Source organism: Thunnus albacares, chromosome 23 (genome assembly GCF_914725855.1).
Source record: "Thunnus albacares chromosome 23, fThuAlb1.1, whole genome shotgun sequence".
Classification (NCBI taxonomy): domain Eukaryota; kingdom Metazoa; phylum Chordata; class Actinopteri; order Scombriformes; family Scombridae; genus Thunnus; species Thunnus albacares.
Window position 1 is genome coordinate 6212086 of NC_058128.1, and position 20639 is coordinate 6232724.

At 38.3% G+C, this 20639-nt stretch overlaps 1 protein-coding gene across 9 annotated transcripts in view; it reads right to left on the minus strand.

Annotated features, from left to right (window-relative positions):
* Positions 1-20639, minus strand: part of dgki (diacylglycerol kinase, iota) — a 73429-nt gene that overhangs the window by 22423 nt on the left and 30367 nt on the right. For 3 of the 9 annotated variants that reach the window (XM_044343482.1, XM_044343481.1, XM_044343476.1), the window contains exons 2-13: positions 15718-15826; positions 11406-11501; positions 6269-6343; positions 5245-5301; positions 5017-5103; positions 4848-4916; positions 3899-4015; positions 3330-3404; positions 2454-2549; positions 1839-1921; positions 1484-1544; positions 1276-1389 (exon numbers count right to left, since the gene is read on the minus strand). In XM_044343482.1, the coding sequence (XP_044199417.1) occupies positions 1276-1389; positions 1484-1544; positions 1839-1921; positions 2454-2549; positions 3330-3404; positions 3899-4015; positions 4848-4916; positions 5017-5103; positions 5245-5301; positions 6269-6343; positions 11406-11501; positions 15718-15826 (1039 nt within the window). The remainder of the gene's footprint in view (positions 1-1275; positions 1390-1483; positions 1545-1838; positions 1922-2453; positions 2550-3329; positions 3405-3898; positions 4016-4847; positions 4917-5016; positions 5104-5244; positions 5302-6268; positions 6344-11405; positions 11502-15717; positions 15827-20639) is intronic. The other 6 variants (XM_044343480.1, XM_044343484.1, XM_044343479.1 and 3 more) reach the window with 4 other exon arrangements.

The following is a 20639-nucleotide window of genomic DNA, read 5'->3' on the forward strand; positions in this document are numbered from 1 at the left end:
AAGAATGTGGGAGCTTGCAAAGGTCTTCTTTTATGTTGCAGTGTGGTTATGCAATTTATGTGTGTGTGTGTGTGTGTGTGTGTGTGTGTGTGTGTGTGTCAAGGGGCAGATTCTTGATGCTTCAGCACTTCACCTTATTTTAGCAACAAACTGCAAGAGTATAAAGTGCCAACATGAAGAGGGATAGCGCGTTATATTTTATCTTTTTAAGTTTCAGCAACTCTGAGCACTTCGGTCTCGATGGAAAACTGAAAAAAAAAAAAAAAAAAAAAAGACTCTGACATTTGTTTATGGTTGTTGTCACTGACGCAAGGTGAAGCAACGGTGAATGAAAATACTAGTTACAGCAGCCAAACACTTTTTACTGATTCTGACTGATTCCTGAAGAAAAATCTGTCGCTACAAGTCTCATCGTGTTAATCAAGTTCACAAAATGTGTAACTAAACTTTAATTGCAAAATTTGACTGATGAATTTCTAAACTTGGTGCAAATTATCAGTTTGTTCTACATACTAAAACATCCTGGAATCAAAAGCATGAAGGAACTACTGAAACATCTAATTTAAAGTAAAAATAATCATTTTGTACTCTTTTAGAAGTCTGAAGTGATATTGTATTGAACTAATGTGGTTCTACTATATAACATAATATGCAGAACAGATAGAGATATACAATAATTTCTACAATGGGAGCAACAACAACATCTTTACTTGACGTGTTGTGCTCTGGAGAAGTCAGACAATAGTTAAATGTGGGGGTTTAGAGGATGAGATACACAGGAAGAGAGCTCTCGTAGACTTCCTGGAATGCGGGTGAGTTATTCTGTAGCTCCCAGAGGTGTCGGAGATGTAAATAATGTATTTATTTTAACTGCATATCAATATTTGTCTGATATTTTGCATAATGCATACACTTCATTGTTTTATATTTGTCTGGGAAATAACTATTCCTGCTTTTGTGGATACCCTGCTAATGTTATCATGTATATATACAGAAATGTACTGTCATTTTAAGTAATGTTATAAGTGCTGCGTTTATACATAAGCCCCATTTTCTATATTCTTCTTTCTTTGCAGTACCTGACCATAATTTCCCTCCTGCACCGACCCTAAAGCTTAATCTATCATATTTTATTCATGATATGGAAAAACAAGTTGACCTCAAAGTCATTAAACAGACACTTTTGAATGAATAAATACAGGGAGGAGAAACTGCTACAGTACGTACTGCGGCTCTCTGTTAACTCTGCGGCAGAAGTCAAGGCTAGGAACTCACCCCACCCCAGTTGAGCGTCCTGGCGAGGTCATTTCCTGTTCCCAGAGGAAGAACGGCAACAGGAGGCTGGGGGTTCATCTGTAGCTCATCTAGAGTGGACAGGATCCACCCCACCTACACAGAGAGACATGCACAGATCATATAAGCTGCAGAGATTTAGAAAAGAATACATGTCGTGGGAATAAAATAGAATAAAACAGATCCTTACCGTCCCATCACCTCCACAAGCGAGGATCCTCAGATTTGGCACTTTCCTGTACAACTCCAACCTGACAAATTTGCAAAGTGGACAAAGCAGAGAGAGGCCCGGTTATAGAATAAAGGAGACTTCTTCATAAGAAAGAAAGTGGCGCTGATTGGTGTTGAGTGGGTGTAATTGGTCAACGATTGATGAAAATTGCTCAACCCGTGAGCGGAGCATTTTAATAAGAGAGACTAAATCTGAAGTGTGAAGATATAGGAAAGCAATTTTCACCCAGCAGATCGCTGTGATAATAATAAGTGTGATGTATGATGAGGATTTGAGGAGGAAATTATTACAGTTCCTAGTGGAAGATACTTACGCCTCTCGAAGCCCACCCTGCGACAGGTCAAAGACTTGTCGCGGGTTCAAGATCCACATGAACATCTGTAACACCTTGGCACCCTGCAGAGAGAAAGAGAAGTATAAACTGAATCCATCCTAATGTTATGATTATGATAATAACCATAAAACATTTTAAGGTGTCCAGTTTGAACTGACATCATTGGTCACTGGCAGATTGTAATATCTCCTGAACAGCCTGATGGAGGCTGAGCGAGAAGATTTTTTTTTTTACCTTATTTCAAATAAATCATCCAACAACATCCTGTGGAGATCCACACAGCGGAGGCGTAAATTAATAAAAGACTTTCATTTGTTAAAATCTGATAATGCCATGATGCAAGATTATCTCTTGTAAAGTATGATGGTGTTCAGTAGAAAAGGTTGTTGATTAGTGTGTCTCCCTGCTTTTAAAATTAATAGTCGACAGAGAAAACAGCATGAATAACAGGGGCGCAGTGTTTTCTTCTCTCAACAGTCCTTTGAAATTATAGCAACGAGTTGGTATAAATTACATTAAAGGACCCTTCCCACTGTTCAAATGAGGCTAGCTTGTAATAGTGGGTGACAACAAAAGATTAAAATGTGTGCTGACCTGGTTGCCCCCGCTCTTGGGATTAACAAAAACTAAGATGGGCTTCATGAGAGGAGAGGGGAGGGGCTTCAACATGAACGGACGCCATTTGGACTCCTAGGGAAGAAAAGACAGAGTAAGATGTGCAAAACGTGACAAAAAAAAAAAAAATACTGATAAAGGCACATACAGAAACACGTATGCAATAGATCAATCCTCCACTGATCAGGCTGCTCCTTATTATCTACAAAAAACTAACAAAAACTAGACTAGAACATCCTACCTGGCAGAACCTCTCATTCCCGACATTCCTCCACGTACACTCAGGTCACAGGATGCAGGCTACCGTACCGAGTATTTTTTCATACTCCTGATAAAAATAATTAAACCCTGTACTGGTTTCTGTTCTTGTTCTGTCTTGAATTTTTATTTTATTGTACTGTGTTTTCATGTGTTATAATCTATTTACCTGTAATGTGTAGTCTACTGAGACTTCTGTGATTCTACACTTTAAATAAACGTATTTACTGATGTTTGGTGATATATGTTGAAAAATAGGTGGCTGACAGCTGTTAAACAGCCAAGATGAATGAACAGAAAGACGTGCAGAGCTCATCCAGTTCTAATCTGGTTTCATTTAGCTTTTGAGGATGACATTTTTTATAATTTATTTACATATATACAAATTTATTTGAAAAAAACCCACTTTATGTTCAGTTTCAGCTGGGGACGTCATGTATTATGTACATGTTGAGTTATAGAAAACATTCTAGTTATGTTCAACTTTGAAATTGTGTGAAAGGAAAATCTAAATTATAATTATAAACACTTAAAAAGCCTGAATATTAAATATCCTCTGTCTCCTACTTTCTCTGTCTGGTTCACATTGTTACTTACATCCATTCCCTTCTTGCTTGTCCTTCGTTTGAAAGATGTCCGTTTTTTTCTTCTGGCAGAGTTCTTAAGTGAGCTCTAGGGTACACAAACACACACACACACACACACACACACACACACACACACACACACACACACACACACACACACACACACACACACACCCAGACAGTCCAATGGTTAGTTCACTGTCACTGTGTCCCTTGTGGTGGTAATTAAAAGTGCAATGAAGCATGTGATGTGACTGAGGGATGTGTGTGTGTGTGTGCGTGTGTGCATGCGTGTGCGTGTGTGCAACGACGAGACAGAGACCCAGAGTTCTCCCAGACAGATCAGACATGTGTCAGCTCATATCACATCACGGCCAAAAATTACACACACACACACACACACACGCACACGCACACAAACACGCACACAGTTTTTGACACACGCCTTCTTTTTGGAGTTTTAAATTTAGATCCAATAAAGTCAGTTCTCGTTACCGTCACAAAATGACAGCTGAACTTTATTAACCAAGTGCACTGACCGCTGGGAGAGTGAGTGTGTGTGTGTTTGTGTGTGTACACCTGTGGTTTCCTGACTTTGATGATCCAGGATGGAGGTACTATGACTCCAGCGTGGGCCCCCAGTGAACATGGCTCCTCAATCTGGTGCAGCATGAAACACGTCACCTTGTTGTGGAACTGCAACATAAACGTCTCATTATTTATCTTATTAATCATTTAATCCATTACAAATTATACATTTACATGACATTAATAACTGAGCAGATCTAGAACTAGAAATACACATGATGGCAGACCAAAAATCGAAGTTTCCAACCACAATATTATCAAGTTTGGAGCATTGCTACAGTGTCGTTTTCAGTCCTCTTGTGACAGAATAGGTGTTGTTCCTACTCGTCTGCTCTCTCGCACTGGTGTGTGTGTGTGTGTGTGTTAAATGAGACGTGACTTCCTTGTGGGTTTGGAAAAGAATTGACAGTACTGAAATAGAAAAATCAACATACTTGACCCTTTGGGATTTCTCTTTTTGGAACTGAAATGTATTTTATATTACATAAGACCCTGACTGTTTACTTGTTTTGAGGATAATTCTAGTTTATTTCAACGTTCACACTCACCAGTTCTATTATAGAGATTTGGGGAAACATGGACTCATGCAAAATGACATACAGTACATCAGGGTAAGATGTTGAGGCTCCAACATCATTTTTACATGAATCATTTAAAATGTTTGACTCATAGTCTGAATGAAATGTAACACAGAAACTAGCTGCCTGTAGCAGCCGTTATGGATAACCTCATCAGGATCTACATTGACATGCTACAGCTGGAGAGCACATAGAGAGCCACAACAGCCACATTTATGGGAAATGTCAGGTTGAAATACACCGGAATTACCCTCTAAATAACTTTCATATTTAAAGTTATACTGTGTATGCCTGGTTAATGTTCTTGACAGCAGGATTTTACTATATTTTATGAGAATTAGTGCGACGGTTGAGTTACTTACAGCCTGTTTACACCAGGAACAACTGATGGCGATGATTTCTTTACTGTGGAAGAACTTCTGTTGAAAACTCTGTGAGAACAGAAAGAAAAACACTGATATAGTCTGTATGAAAAATAATAACTGTTAACAACATTTATGTGTGTGTGTGCATGTGTGTGTGTGTGCTTACCTTTCCACACTGTCTACATTTCCCCTCCTGTCTTCGTCTGTGAACCCAGTGATGTCTCAGTATGTTCTGCTGTCCGAGAGAGAGACGCTGAAAATAATCATGTTTTTTTTTTCTCTCTCTCTCACACACACAATGCAAACAGGATACATGCTAATTATTTTCTCTCAGATGTATATGGTTATTTATACATTTATTTACTCACACACACACATACACACACTAACGTACATCTCTGAGGCACCGGGATCCCCCCTCTCTGAAAGTTGGCTTGCATCTGAAGTTGATCTGGAGAGAGAAAAAGAAAGAAAAGAGAAAGAATAACATATGTATTTAAAAAGATTAAACAGATTTTTGGCACAAAAAAATTGAATCCTGGCAGCTTAGATAATAAAATATTTGTACCATAAGGTAATATAACAATATTAATATTCAAAAGTTGGAATAAATAATTGAGGAAGTGTCTAACTTTTGAAAAATGTGAAACACACTCCAAAATGTCCATGCAAATCTATTTTGTTTATTTTTCCAACCAAAATGTTGTGCCGTTAATGACCAAAACTAGTCCAAAAAACATTCAAGAGGTCTGTGTTTATGTGGGTGTGTTGTCACGGGGACCACAGAGAAAATGAAATACAATCCAGGAAGTCCAGTCCAGTAATAGATCCAGTTTGACGCCACAATACTACACAGGGGGGTTTTAATACTATGAGAAAGGATTTTTTTACAAGTCTGTCAAGTCATAATAGCAGCAATCGTTTCCTTGTATTGATGAACGAGAGAGAAACTGTGATTATGCGGTTACATTGTTTTCAAGCATTTGATTGGCCAAAAAAAGTGTTTCTGTTGATGCTGCGTTACTAGAGGCTAAATCTGAGCCGGTTTTTGATCTGTGCTGTATGTCAGGACATTATTATGACTATTTCAACAGGATTAAAAAAAAAAATTATATTCGCTGATGGTGTGAAATGAACACAGCTTTGACACTTCCTGGAAAAGATGAAAGACCTTTTCGCCTACGTTTACGCTACGTTAGCAAACATGAGAGCCACAAACGCGTATCTGGTGTTGAGTAGAATTGACTCTTTCAGTTCTCACACCTACGCCCATTTTTACGTTTAAATGTAGTTCAAAGAATGGAAGAGGAAACTCAGTCTTCTCAAATAACTGTCAAAATTCAAAGAAGACCATTATGTTTTCACAACTGTGTGTGTGTGTGTGTGTGTGAGTGGGTGTGAGCGGGTGTGAGTGATACCTTTTCTAGTTGCTCTATGCAGCTAGTGTGAACGACGATCTTACAGGCTGCACATTTCCTTCTGGGGGCCGACTTCTTAAAAGGAGACAAGAGAGACACAGCACAGAGGGTGGTGAGATGCACAAAAAACCCCCCAAAAAAAACACACAACACAAACAGTGCAAGAATGCTAACCGATGATATAAACACCCTGTTAAACATAGATTAAAGACACGCAAATACACACACAGAAATGTGCTCAAGGTGCCCAAACATTTCACTTCACTTTCTGTTCAGTTTAAAAAGCTTTTTTTTTTTTTATGAACAAGATTAACGGTCCAATGACACTCCAGACATAAAAAAGGACACTTTAACATTTCAGTTTCAGTTATTTTTCTTCACCAGTCATCACTCAAAATAACAAAAAATAAATTATGTTGACATTAAATTAGCTGGTGGTTAACATCGTTGGCGCTTCTGAAAGCAACAAGCTCAAAAATGCACTCTTATTTGTCAGTTATTAAACTATTACGCCAAAAATACTATCCCAGCTAATATAAACTAAACCTCTAAATGAGGGATGTGAAAATGTCAAATTGGTGACTCAGAGATAACCTCAGTCATTTATTACACAGCGTGACTGGAAATGAAAAAATAATAGGCAAAAACACTCAAGATGAAAGTGCTGTTTGCTGCCCTTGCACTTACTACAGAAAAAACTACTCATTATGGATAATATTATGACAGCAGATAAATGGAGTGGTCTCAACTCCAGTCAATGGGTTCACTCTCGACTGTCACAGCCAGCAACACTTAATGGCTGCTTCATGTATCATAACAACAACAACACCCAAAAAAAAAAAGCCTTTCACTCTCACATCTGATTGGTTAACAGTTGTAAACATCTTCATTCAATACTTCACGTTAAGAGAAGCTAGATGCTCATATGCAAGATGTTCTGACTAAGAGGCAAATGTTTTTGACAACATGATTAAAGTAAATTGCAGGAGTGTGTTAATGGAGGAACTTGGTTACCAGTAATTGGCTTTTTTTTTGTAGCCACAACATGGTTACTTTTCAAGTTGATACTGTAGAAATCTATCTCGTCTATCATCTTCATCATTTTTTTATATTGAGGATTACGTAATCCTACAGTCATGGTTTTAAAAGAGTTTAACTCTCAGTTGATGAAAGGGATTAATGCAACCATTATCACTTAAATAGCTGAATTAATTCCTTTCATCAAGAGTGTTGGAATTCATGAAACCAAACCGGTAAAAAAAAAAAAAACACACTTTCTAAGAAAACGACTGAAAGGATGAGACTACTGCTTATTCTATATTGCATAACTGCGAAGGTAGAGCTGACAGTTAATGTGGTCTCAGAGGGAGAACACGGTGCAGAGGCATTCAATAAACTAATGATGTTTGACTGCGCACAGAAAGAAGCAGTCCTGTTCATCCTGTTCCACCTCGTGACCCTCTTTACTCAGTCCTGAGAACTACAGGAGACTCTTGAGGGAAGACTACAGCCTCAACAGCGAGGGTCACATGAACAGCGGGGTAGCTGAGTTAGCACGACCGCTAGCGAGCTAATTTGCTAGCATGTTTACTGCAGTTAGCTTATAGACCGCACTGTCTGTTGGTTCGACAATGTTGTTTTATGTGTTTTTATAAAGAAAAATGTTTCAGTTGATACATTTTAGTAGGAATTTATTATTGAAAATGCTGTTAGTTATCTTTTACTAAAGTGGCATTGAGCTGTGCCCTCTTCATTATCTGATATTTCTTTTGCTTGTGACAGATCCATACTAGCAACAACAAAAACAAGCAAAAACATTTTTCAAGCAAAAAACATTCTCTGGTTCCAGCTTTTCAACAATTTTCTGTTTTTCTTCATCATACATGACCATGAATTGAATATCTGAAGGTTTTGAACTGTAACTTTACATAACTGAACAGTTTTTTCACAATTTCTAAAACACTTTTAACATAGATGAAACAATGAATCAAGAAAATAAACGGTAGATTGATTGACAGTGCAAATAATCGTTAATTGCAACTCTAGAAAGATTCTGCAGTAACAGAACTGTTGACAGAAATTGCAAAGTAATTGAACAGATCCTTAAATCCTTTCCAGACCTTTGAATCGAGTTGATTGATTCTGGTCGGGCGTCATGACATGAAACAGCGTTTTCTTGGCTGGATCCAATGAGCGCCGCGGGGGAACTAACAATTAGCCAAACAGTGCTACAGGTGGGACTAACGCTGTTGTCAAGCTGTGCACCAGAACCAAGGAGGAGTAAAACTAGGCATCACTGATCAAATATGAAGACTCTGTTACTGCATTGCATATTTCTCATCTTAAATGTTTTCAGAAACATATTATAGTGTACTGTTTAGCTGTGATATGATAATATGAGAAAGTTTGTGACTCAGCTGCCATGTTGAAAACAGACAAGCCAAAACCAAGGACTAGCCCAGCTCGCAGTACATCATCATCAGCCAGAGAGTTTAGTGCTGATCGAATCGAAGATGGAAATGGAGCGTAATGAGTTCACAGCTCTGTCTGATATCAGGCAAGTTGTTTACATTATTGCTCATGAAGGATATAATGTCACATTCCTTGGTGAGGTTGGCTTTCTACAAGTATTTATTATTTATTTATTTCTATCTCAATCATCGTCAGGTTTTTCTAATTTTCAAGACACCTTCAGTAGTCTCTGTCCGTCATGTGACCCTCGCCTTACACATCATGACGGTCCCCTCAAGAGTCTCCCTGCAAACTACCGTGAGAATTTATGCACGGATGGCATAAACAGCACGAATCTCACGTTACTTCAAATATTCAAAGTCTCTGCGGCATCCTTCAGACTGCCAGGTTTTTTCCTTGATGATTAAAACGAAATCAGCCGTATCTCGCCGAGCGCAGGTAGGAATGTGCTTATTCATGTCATCCATGACTGTCAAAGCAATCCGAGATTCCACTGAGGTCAGGTTGTCCGTTTAAGTAACCAAAACACACTGATAGAATATTTATCTAATTAAAGTCAAGACTGAGAGAGATTACAGCATATTTATTTGTGCTCCAGCAGCAGCAGCAGCAGCAGCACTGTGGTAGCAGTCTCACCGTGATGTTATGTAGACACTGTAATGTCTCACCATCACTGGAAAAGTACATGAATGTGTCATTAAACTGTATTACTGTCAGTATTAAAGGTTATTTCTCAGCTCACCGTTCCAAGAGCTGTTGTTCCATGTAAGAGCTGCGGGCACAGAGAGATAGAGAGACTATAATACCTGTAATTTAAATATGCTTTTTACGCAGCTCTGCATACTTGTGTTTAATGCCACTTGAAATCGTTTTTGTCTGCTTTCCAAGTCATTTCTTCTGCTGCTCTGCGGACACGGTTCATCTGAATGAGAGTGAGGCATCCTGTTTAAAATAACGCCACATTTCTAGATGTTTCGGAACACAAGGACACAAGGATCTGTTTCCAAAACACTCGGACCACCTGCTTTGTCCGACGCCGCGTACGACTCTCTCGCTGGTTTGACCTCATGAATCACGAAGGGAAGACGGAGTGGAACACATTTTATGCATTTGATTTTTGTACTTTTTAAAATATTGAGCGACGAATGTGTGAAAAGAAGTCATTTCATCCTGTAATATATCTAACTTTATGAGTCGCTGGCACTGAAATCACAGCAGTATGTTTTAAGAAATCACAGTTCAGTCTGTTCTTTTTCTTCCCAGTCCTTCTGTTCATCTGAAATTCACAACAGTAGAAAAAGATCAGTTTTACTGCTGCTGCATTACTGGAGTTAATCCTCTCTACGTAACGCCTGGTTTGTGGCCGGTGTCTGACCTTTTTGTTGTTTTTTTTTTTTTTAAAGACCAGCTACACCTGGTTGACAACCATGTGGCTCCACAAATCTTTTAAAAGCTGGTGACGTTAAGTATTACCTGCTAAAGTCATCAATTCTTTCCAACTGAAGTGATGTCTGCTTTGCAAAACAAGCCATTTAAAGAGATTGATTTATTGGTCTGGACCTACTTTGCCGCTACATTAAGGAGACGTAACGACCAAAGACCTGCTTTGAAAATATGGATCACCTCTTAAAAACCAGCAGTCCAGTCAGTGAAGCACAGATATGATTGCCGACACGACGATATCATTCTTTTAAGTGACATTTTCACACAATTTAGTATAAGTTCTTACTATAACACTATAGAACAACATTGACCAGCTATATCCTGACATATGCAACACACTGCACTATCTGTACACATCTGTACTACTGCTTTCATCTGTATATACTCCATACTTCATAGAATCTAATATTTTAACTCTTAGCACCATTTATTTAGTTATTTTATACACTGTTTTTTTTTTATCTGCTGGTGGTATTTACTTTGAATTTCAATTTCTCAGTATTTCCTGTCATTCCAGCAATAACGATTTACAGAGACGTACAGATGTAAAGTATCTGTACACGAGGTAACAAGTCTGTCATCACTTCCTTTCATCACTCAGCAGTACATAAGTTTGGGAATTATTAGTAATAAATCAATTAATAGATCAATTTTACTTAATTTTAAAGCATAAAGATGTTTTTTTTCAACTATCAAAATCACACAGACACAGTCCATATCACACGTAACGTCTTGTATCAAAAGCATAACTTCATACACACACTGTACACATCATAAAAATAACAATACAACTGAAAAAACAGCATTACTCAAATTAAAAATAAACTCCCAAACCAGAGGAGGAGAATTCAAAGTAGAACTTTGGCAGTTTTTGGTAGGATTTACTCAAGTGTGATTTTCTTATCTTAAACTTGTGATTTCACTGTATCAGCCTGTGGATTTTTGACCTTTACTGTCACACCTGTTTCACGTCTGTTATTCGTTTTTCTGCTGTTATCAAGAGCAAAAATAATAAAATGAAATGTCAGTATTTCATTCAGAGAGTCTCACAGTCTTGTGGGATCTCAGAGTCTTTTAAACCTTGACGAGAATAAAATACTTAGAAGAAAAGATTTCCAAAACTTTACTGCTATTTTACTATGAGGCAATCAAAAAGATATAAGTACAAGATATCACACACACACACACACACACACACGTGGTCAGTGTGTACACTACTCACTGCGGTCTTTAGTAGGCAGGTGTCCTCTCCCAGATAACAGAGCTCCCCCGAGCAACTCGTCTCCATCCACAGGTGATCCCCGTTCACCGCGTTCTCCTGCAGGGAGACGGGAAATAATGATGATATAATAACTCACATTACCCTCGTGCGTCTCTCACTCTTGATTATTTTCAGTCGCATTAAACCGCGACCATATGCACATAAACACTCCGCTGTGAGAGCGGTCAAGAAGTGTGTCAAGCACATAATTGTCGCCGTTGAGTAGGTGGGTAATTTCACGGCGTATGTTAATTTAAGGCGCTAATCAAAACACCACTGAAGCTCCCAATTCAAGCGCACACACACACGCCGTCACAGCACACACGCCCATATGCATATATAAGTGTGTGTGTCACTAGCTTCATTGTATACCTTTAAAACGGTGAGTTATGAGTTGATTTACGGGGTTTAATGCAAATTATTTGTCTGCATCATCATGTTTTCAACTTATCTGATCATACGCATGAACACAGATGCAGTTGAGTTCATTTTAATGCTCTATGGATCATATTTTAGTCCAATTTCTCTGCTACTGAACTGGAAATACTGAAGAATCAAATAAATATAGTCAGTATATGTGAGGAAATATATGTTAGATAATGCCGTCAGCTCAACAAAACGATATGAAAGGTTATTCTTTTTGTTAAAACATTTAAACATTGGATTAAAATATGTTTTTGCAGACATTAGCATTAAGCTTAAATCACTACTGCTCTTTAGTATAGCCTCACAGGACCAACAAACGTCGCTGTAAACTCTCAGCCTCGTTGTGTGTGTTCAACAAAAAGGTCCTACAAAGTGCAATTTACAAAATCTCCAGACTGGCTGCGTTCAGTGCCAATATCATGTGATGATTGTCATATAGTGCAGCTATGACTGACATGATGAGAGGTAACCAACTGGCCCGACTGAGCTGGACTGTGATAAGAAGAGCTAAAGCTGTCTAATCTTTTCCTAATCTCTCTCTCTCTGTCTCTCGTCTCTTCCAGACATTAAATCGTGGCCAAAATTGCCTCAGCGACTGTAGTAAATCAGCCGTATAGTTTTATCACTTTCAACGTCCATTTGTACCCATTTCCATTTCCTCCTCCTCTACATCTTGTGGTGCTACATAAGAATTCCCTGTAATACATACTGCGTTGTGGACTGGTGCGATAGATCCTTTTTAGATTGAAATGTATCAGAAACTAAAGAAATGGTGATCTCACCAAAACACTTCACGTCTTCCAACAGTCAGTCAGGACTTAAGTGTGGAAATTGTGCAGACTTACAAACACTTGGGAAGTGTGTATAATAACAGATTGAGATTTTGACAGATGTTATTGTGAAAAATGCTCAACAGCATCTGTACTGGCCACGTAAACTAAACTCTGGAGTAGATCGGAGAAAACCAACATATTTTATTCCTCTTTTATTGAGTTAAAAGTATTTTAACCTTTTCGTTTATCTGCTTGTTTACATCCATTTGTCAAAAGGATGAGAACTGAGGTGTTGTTAACATCAGCTCTAACATTATTGGCAAAACTTTGAGTTTGAAACTCTTCTCTCAGGCCGTAGATTTAGAGTAACTCGCTTCAAGTGCAACAGTCGTTTCCCGTGCAATAACCCTGCTTCATTTGCACATGTAATTTAGTATTTTAGGGATTGTCTTGTTATAGTATTGTGTTTTGTATACTTTTTTAATACTTTTTGTTTTGTTTTTGTATTTATACGTGTGGTGTTTGTTTTATCTTGTGCCCCTGACTGCAAGTCAAGTTTCACATCTGGGATAATAAAGTGACTGAACTGAAAACACAAACACGCAGCTTAACACAAAACAAGTCCTCTAAAAACCATATAAGATTATCAACCAGCCCACACACACGTCCTCTATGACTACTTACAGCTAAAGCCATCAGGAATGTGTTGTAGATTATCTGTGTGTGTAAGACAGACAGAGGGAAGTTTGATATATGCACCTGCATTTTTGACACTTTTCTTACATAACATGTGCCTTCATGGTGTTGGATATCGTTGGCCGCTGCCATTAATCCTTGTGTATTTTAACTCTTTCTGACATTGTCATATTTGTATTTTTAGACTGTCCTTGCCTGTGTGTGTGAACTGTAAACGTGTACTTTGTTTGCAAGCTCGCTTGCCTAAAATTAGCCCTTGAGGGATGAGTAAAGTATTTTGAAATTAACTGAAATCGCATTTATTGATAAAATACATTTCTAGCTGTGCTACTATTCATTTAGCTAAAAATGTGGTGCAGCCCTGCAGTATAAATAAAGTTATTATTATTATTACTACAGTAAATAACTACAAGTGCTATCTGACTCATTGGCACATAAAAACATTCATAAATCCTTATTGAAATCAACCCCTTAGTGTATATTAATGAGTGATTAAGTACATTGATTTTATATGAGTGTGTGTGTGTGTCGTGTAGAGAGCTAAAGGCCAGCGATGACGTGGTGGAAGTGTCCCTGCAGACAGAGCTTGAGGGGAGTCTCAGATGTGGTCCGACAACAGTTTGTCTACTTACACCTTCCGATTAATAATACAGCACGTTTTGTTTACTATTCATTAGTGACGCATTTATTTATTTGGTGCCAGATTTTACAGTATAATAGACCGTATCAAATGCTGACAGCTGTTATAGAACCAAAATACCTTCAGACTTTAAATCTCCCACACTGACAGCCTTGTTTTTGCCAATGTTTTAGACCACAGGGTGCATTTTCAGCAACTTTCTTTTTGTTTCTTTTTTTTTTCAATGAGTTTGAAGCATTTTTGATGCTGTTTTTTGTGCCCAAAATGCTTTATTTGTTTGTTTGTTTTTTTCAGCCTGGGGCGCTCCAGATTGAAAATGCTCCGACTTTGATGATTCTAAAGCAAAAACCTCCTTCTGTCACAGTCGTTTTTTTTTTTTTTATTGTTGAATCAGATAAAGATGGAAGCATGACTGTCTTCTGTTAAATCCACTGTAAACACGGTAAAGTTGGCAGCAGCAGTAACTTCAGAAAGAGACACTATCATTGTAAAATCTGGTGAAGAATGAAGAAAAATTGACCGAAGACCAAACTGAACTGAATTGGCAGTCAGTTTTCTGAGAGATTGTGATGCAATTTACAAAATATTGTCTTCACTCAATACAGTAGAGTTAAGTTTTTTTAAATAATCTTCAAAACATGATGAGCTCGTTGGAGGAAAATGCACAGTCGGGCCACTTCAGGTGAAAGAACATACCTGTTAAATATGTGGAGGAAGTTGGTTTGATTCTTGTTTCAGGTTGAAATAGTTAAAAGTTGAATTATTTTGTGAGGAAACAGTCACCGATTACAGAAAATGTGTAAGATTTCTTCTCATTTGAACCTTTTCTGCTGAAATGTACGTAAATATAGACATTTTACAAAACTGCACACGCTTTCAAATGATGTGTCATGTTAATTGTTGCCATTACAAGATGACAAAAGAGAATAAAATATCAGGCTTGAAGTGCCACAACTGAAATGGCAAAACATGAATTTTGCACATCTTAGAGGTGCAGAATGGTTTTGCAAATGTATTTTTTATTCCACATGTATTTCAGTGGGAATAAAGATATGCACCAATTTTTTGTTGCACTTTTTGACCCTGTCTGTCTAATTTTCGAAGCAGTTTCATGACATTTTTTTTTTCAGAGTACCTTCCGCAGTATCCTGTCATTTCCCTGAGCGCCGGTGCTCAGCTGTAGCCTTTGCTACATTTCAAAAGCAGAAAGTGTTTTAAAACGGCTCTTTTCGCTTTGCGAGGTGCGACATAGAAGATGAAATCCATTAAATTCTGCAAGATAAACCCCGATAAAGTCACATCCCATAAAGCGCTGACGCATAAAGCGGTCTTTTTTTCTTCGCTCAAGTTACCAAAAACATTCTGCAGTAATGCTCGAGAAGCTAAAAGAAAATTGCTGCTTTTTCATTTCCGCATGAACATACGGATGTTGAAACCAGTCTGCTGGCAAATCTGTTGGCATGAAAATCCAAATGTCATTCAGTGACTCAGCCAGACAGAAGGAGAACAGCGTTTGTGTGTGTTGTAAATGTACCTACATGAGTGTATATGCATGAAGAATTGTTATCATACTTACTCATTATCATGCATTTAAGATCTTACAGTTAAGCACAAACGTTATCTATCATTATAAACCATCAAAAAAACAAGACTTACATGCTATAAATAGACATAGGGAAAGAATAAGGAAACAGTATTGAATTATACAGGATAAACTAAGTGTGTGTGCATGTCTGACCGTCCAGTCGACGCCGGTACGTAGATCCTTGTTGGGGCCGTTGGATGCGGGAGGCAGGGAGGGCTGAGGTGGACCGAGATGCTGGAGGCCTGAACGGGAGATCGCTTTCCTAAAAAAAAACACAACAAAAAAAACATTGGATTCACTATCACAGTTTTCACTTTATCGACATGTACTTCACCTGTAATGCAATGCAAAAAATAGTGTCGTCATCCTTACTGGTGACACGGCTCTCTCACCTCAAGAGCGTCTAAATCACACAGAGAGAGAGAGAGAGAGAGAGAGAGAGAACTAGATTTTGGTATAATTTAGTAGGTAAATTAATTATTCATGTTATGAGACCACATTTCAGCGGGCTCAGCGGGAGATATTTGGTTGAGGAGGACTGGGAACAGCTTGGAGGAAAGACTGCCAGCAGCACTTTGGGGTGAGGAGAGAGAGAAAGAGAGAGAGAGAGAGAGAGAGAGAGAGAGAGAGAGAGAGAGAGACGGGGACAGATCCGTTCTGTCAGAGGATGAGTCAGCAGTCATCTCTCTCTCTCTCCATGTTTCAGTGTCTGACTCTCTGCCTATTATATTTCCTCTCCCCCTTTTTCCTGAATTTTTCTGTCTATCTGTAATTTTCCCCTCAGTCTCGCTAACTCACACCTCATCTGTCTGCAGTAAGTTCTCAGTACGTCACCCCCCCCCCCCCCCCCCCCCCCCCCACTTCATCTCTATCTATCTATATCCATCTATTAGATAAACTGAAAAACACTCAACAACCGCATCTTAATCAGCTTCTGACTGTGAGCGACTGAGAACAGTTATCGGTTATTTCACATGACAGATTCCGGGTGATGTCACATATTTCTGCACAGCGATCAGAGTTTAGCAGCGTTTGACTTCTCAAAATGTGCTGACAGTCGTGCGGTTGTTTGCTTGTGCTGCCAGCTCCGTATATCAACTCACGCTCACACAGTCCCAATTAAGTAAATTACTTTTCTTCATAAATATGCCTCCCTGTTTCTTATAAAATCTCATGTAGTGATAAATATGTAATGTTATTCTGTAGATGAATCATTGGATTTCAAGTTTTCAGGGGCTGTAACATAAATATCAAGTCTCTCATGGTCTTTAAAGTCTCTCTCCACTCAAAAATGTGTTCTGCTTGTGACATCACAACTTGTTTGGAGCCAATCCTGGTCCAGTATTCAACTTAAACAACTGTGATGTGGGAACTCGAGGCCTTCAGTGCACAAACACTTTACAGTCAAGTAGCAGACGTCTTGAATCCAGTAGTTAAACTTTTGACATCAAAAATATTTACATATTCATAGCATAGATACTGGAATGTTTAATGAGGGAGAAAGAGGAGATGTAACTTTAAGGATTTAATTAAATTATTATTATAAGTAGAGTATTTTATATACATCTTTAAACATAGCTGGAGGAGATCTTTTTTTCTTCTTTTTTTTTTTTTAACTGCAATAAAAGAAAATTAACTACTCAGTGATTTTCATTGGTTTAATTTGTTTCTTTCAGTGACTCCGGGAACATTTCTTGCACTTTATTAGACCCCATGGTGCTCGTCCTTTTCATAAATCACATTTAATACATTTAATCACATTTAAAGACTACTACTTTCTACTCAGTCCATTACTTCAGTGTTTATTTTTCCAAAGATTTGTAGAATTTTGCAAAATTTTCCGATTTGTTCTCAGTTCTTCTACTCTACATTTTTCATGCTTTTTCACCGCTAAATTCTAACAGAGAAAAACGAATTATACTTCAGATACTTGATATACTATAATCATGGTATTTCCCTACGGACTCAAATTAATTAACATTCTCTGTCTGTAGGAATGTTGTTGCTTCCCAGATTAAAATCTCACTTTAAGAGAAGAACTGTGTGCTTGATGAAATGTCTGTAGGGACAAAACATCTGCACATTTTCACACGAACATCAGCACTTTTCAAGATAATGCAGAGTGCATGAATCAGAAGGAGTATTTGATAAGTAAGACTGAACGGAGGTGTGTGTGTGTGTGTGTGTGTGTGTCTGTCAGTGGAAAAGGCTGCACAGAGCATCTGACCCCCCTGTTGAAAGTTTCAGTGGCCGTCTGTCTAAAATTATCAACCAGGACAAAGAGGAGTCCACTTACAAACCCTGTAACCCGATCACACACACACACACACACACACACACACACACACACACACACACACACACACACACACACACACAAATTGTACACACACACACACACACGCATGTACGCACACTCACGACTCTTGGGATATAAATAGTTTTGCGTGGGTGACAACAGCACAAAAGCAAGGACGTATGGTGACTGGACATACGCCATATAGACCAGGGGACCACACACACACACACACACACACACACACACACACACCCACACACACACACACACTTCATGAGTCTAAGGTCATAAATCAATCCTCATGAATGTGCATTTCTGGTGGAAAGATCACATGATGAAACGATGCTTACAGTTCCTTATTGTAGATTTATTTGATAGGTTTCGACTATCATTTCTTTCAGGTTTGATGACTTTGCGCTCATGAACTTCACGGGTGAGAAGTGAGGACACGTCAGCATGTTAGAATAAAGCCCGTTAGGGGAAGTAACATGAGCGGTGAGACGTTGTCGTGAACCGAATCCACACAGTTTTATTGAAACTACTTATTTGGAAGTGAAACCAAAGGCAGAAAGTAAAATGTGAGCAAAGTCGATAAGGTATAAGAGACTGACTGAGTTTCTTTGTTGTTTCCTTCGCTTTGTTTATATGATTATTAATCTCAGCTGTAGCTTTTGTTTTGTTTTGCTCTGCTCTGTTTGATGTCGGAGGGTTCGATTGAGAATATGTTAATTTGATGAGGGGTTTTTTTGGGGGGGGAAATTTCCATAAAAATCTAGAGAAAAATGTTTTACTTTCTGATTCAACTTGGACCTACTGTCCTTTCTGTATAACGGATGACTGAAATGGATATCTGGGTGTAGTTCACTTTTAGTTTCAATTGCAAAAAACTGTGTTTGTTTACGACCTGGCTGGTTTTTTGACCGATTGACTTCTGTTATTGTTTGTGTCCCCGGCTCTCAGCCATTAAGTGGGTGAGTAAAATATTCATAACTGGTGGGAACAATGGCGGAACTATGACAATAAGATCCACACATACACACACACACACACACTTAACCCTGGTGCTTTGAGGATTATTATAAACTGATTTTAGTTGATCAGATATGAATGAACAGGCTGTGCGTGTGTGTGTGTTTGTGTGCGTGTACATATTACTCATAATGAAACCTTCCTTTCATGAGAGCGCGTCTGTGTGAGTGTGTTTTATCGCTAACCGGTGGAAAGTGAAAGTCAAACATTGTAGTTTACATCTCACACACACATACACACATATACACACACACTTTCTCTCATTCAGAGGTCATGGGGCACCATTATATTTGAGTGAGTACTAATCTACTAAAAGCAGACAGGATCACGGGCATTAAGGCCCACTCCTAAAATCTAAACAAAAAATAGAGTGTGAAGCTTTTCTGTGCTCTTCACATAGTAGCACGCGCACGCACACACACACACACACACACACACGCACACACACACATACACGCACTTTGCCTCAGAGATATTTTAAGTAGATTTGCTCACAAAAAAGGCAGCCAAAGTCCATCAATCTAAAAGTACATCTTGTTTAAGAGCATTTAAATAAACAGAAATGACGGCCAAACAAAGCAAAACTACCTTGTGAAAGAAGACAAATCCCACCGCGTTGTTGACCCCGACCGTTCATAGCTGTGACTGTTACATGACACGTCGAGTCAAAGAAAGGACATAAAAAATGCAACTCTCAAAAAAAACAGATGGGTTTTTTTTTTTTAGAGGGAAAATGGGAATTTTTAAAACCAGAGGAAGGAAAGAATGAGAAATGTAGAGACACTGTAAATATGTATGGTGGCTGAACTATGACATGTTCCAAATTAACATGTTAGCTACAGTTTTGATTTGTTTTTCCTGTTTTTTTTAGTAAACTGAACATCTTTGGGTTGCGTACTACGTTTGAGGACGTCACCTTGGGCTTTGGGGAACAGTCATGGACATTTTTCACCATTTTCTGACATTTTATAGACCAAACAACCAACCAATTAATCAAAATGATCGTCAGATTAATCAAAAATGAAAACAATTAGAAGCCGCAAAACATGCTTCTCCAGGCTGCACGTAAGTGAACATACATAGTTGTCATTCAGACATGTTGTGTTGTATATACAACTTTATTTTTGATACTTGTGTGACCTACAGTTACCCATAATACCTTTCTCTGCATAGGTTCGCAGAGACGTTTACATGTATCTTTGCAGAAGTATAACTCCAGCTTTAGTTGGACCACTACAACATTATCAAATGTCTTCAAATGAAACCATGAAAAATATGTTCCTTTGTATAAAATTTTAGACTTTTGTCACCCATCATCAGATAAAATCAAAAAGCCTATCAGTGAAACTTTAAACTATATAACTAAATCGGATTTTGTGTGAAGATTATTGACCAAACTGCAGCAAAACAGAACAGAACAAGACATTTAAGGCTTTGGAAAACAGTGATGAACATTTTTTACCATTTTCTAACATTGTATGTACCAAACAACTAATCATTTAATTGAGAAAATAATCAACATAATAATCAATATTGAAAATAATTTGAATACAGGGGCAGCAAACCCTGTACAACTGATTTGGAGAGGAAATGCACACCAGCTGGATTTTGAAGGCATTGCTAATTACTAGCTGTGTTTGGGGAACACCCACCTAATTGGAAGTTTTTATTTAGGGTTCAAACACCCGACGACACATAATGTTCCAAAAACTTTCCACAAATAGAGGAGAGGAACCAGGCGAGTTCA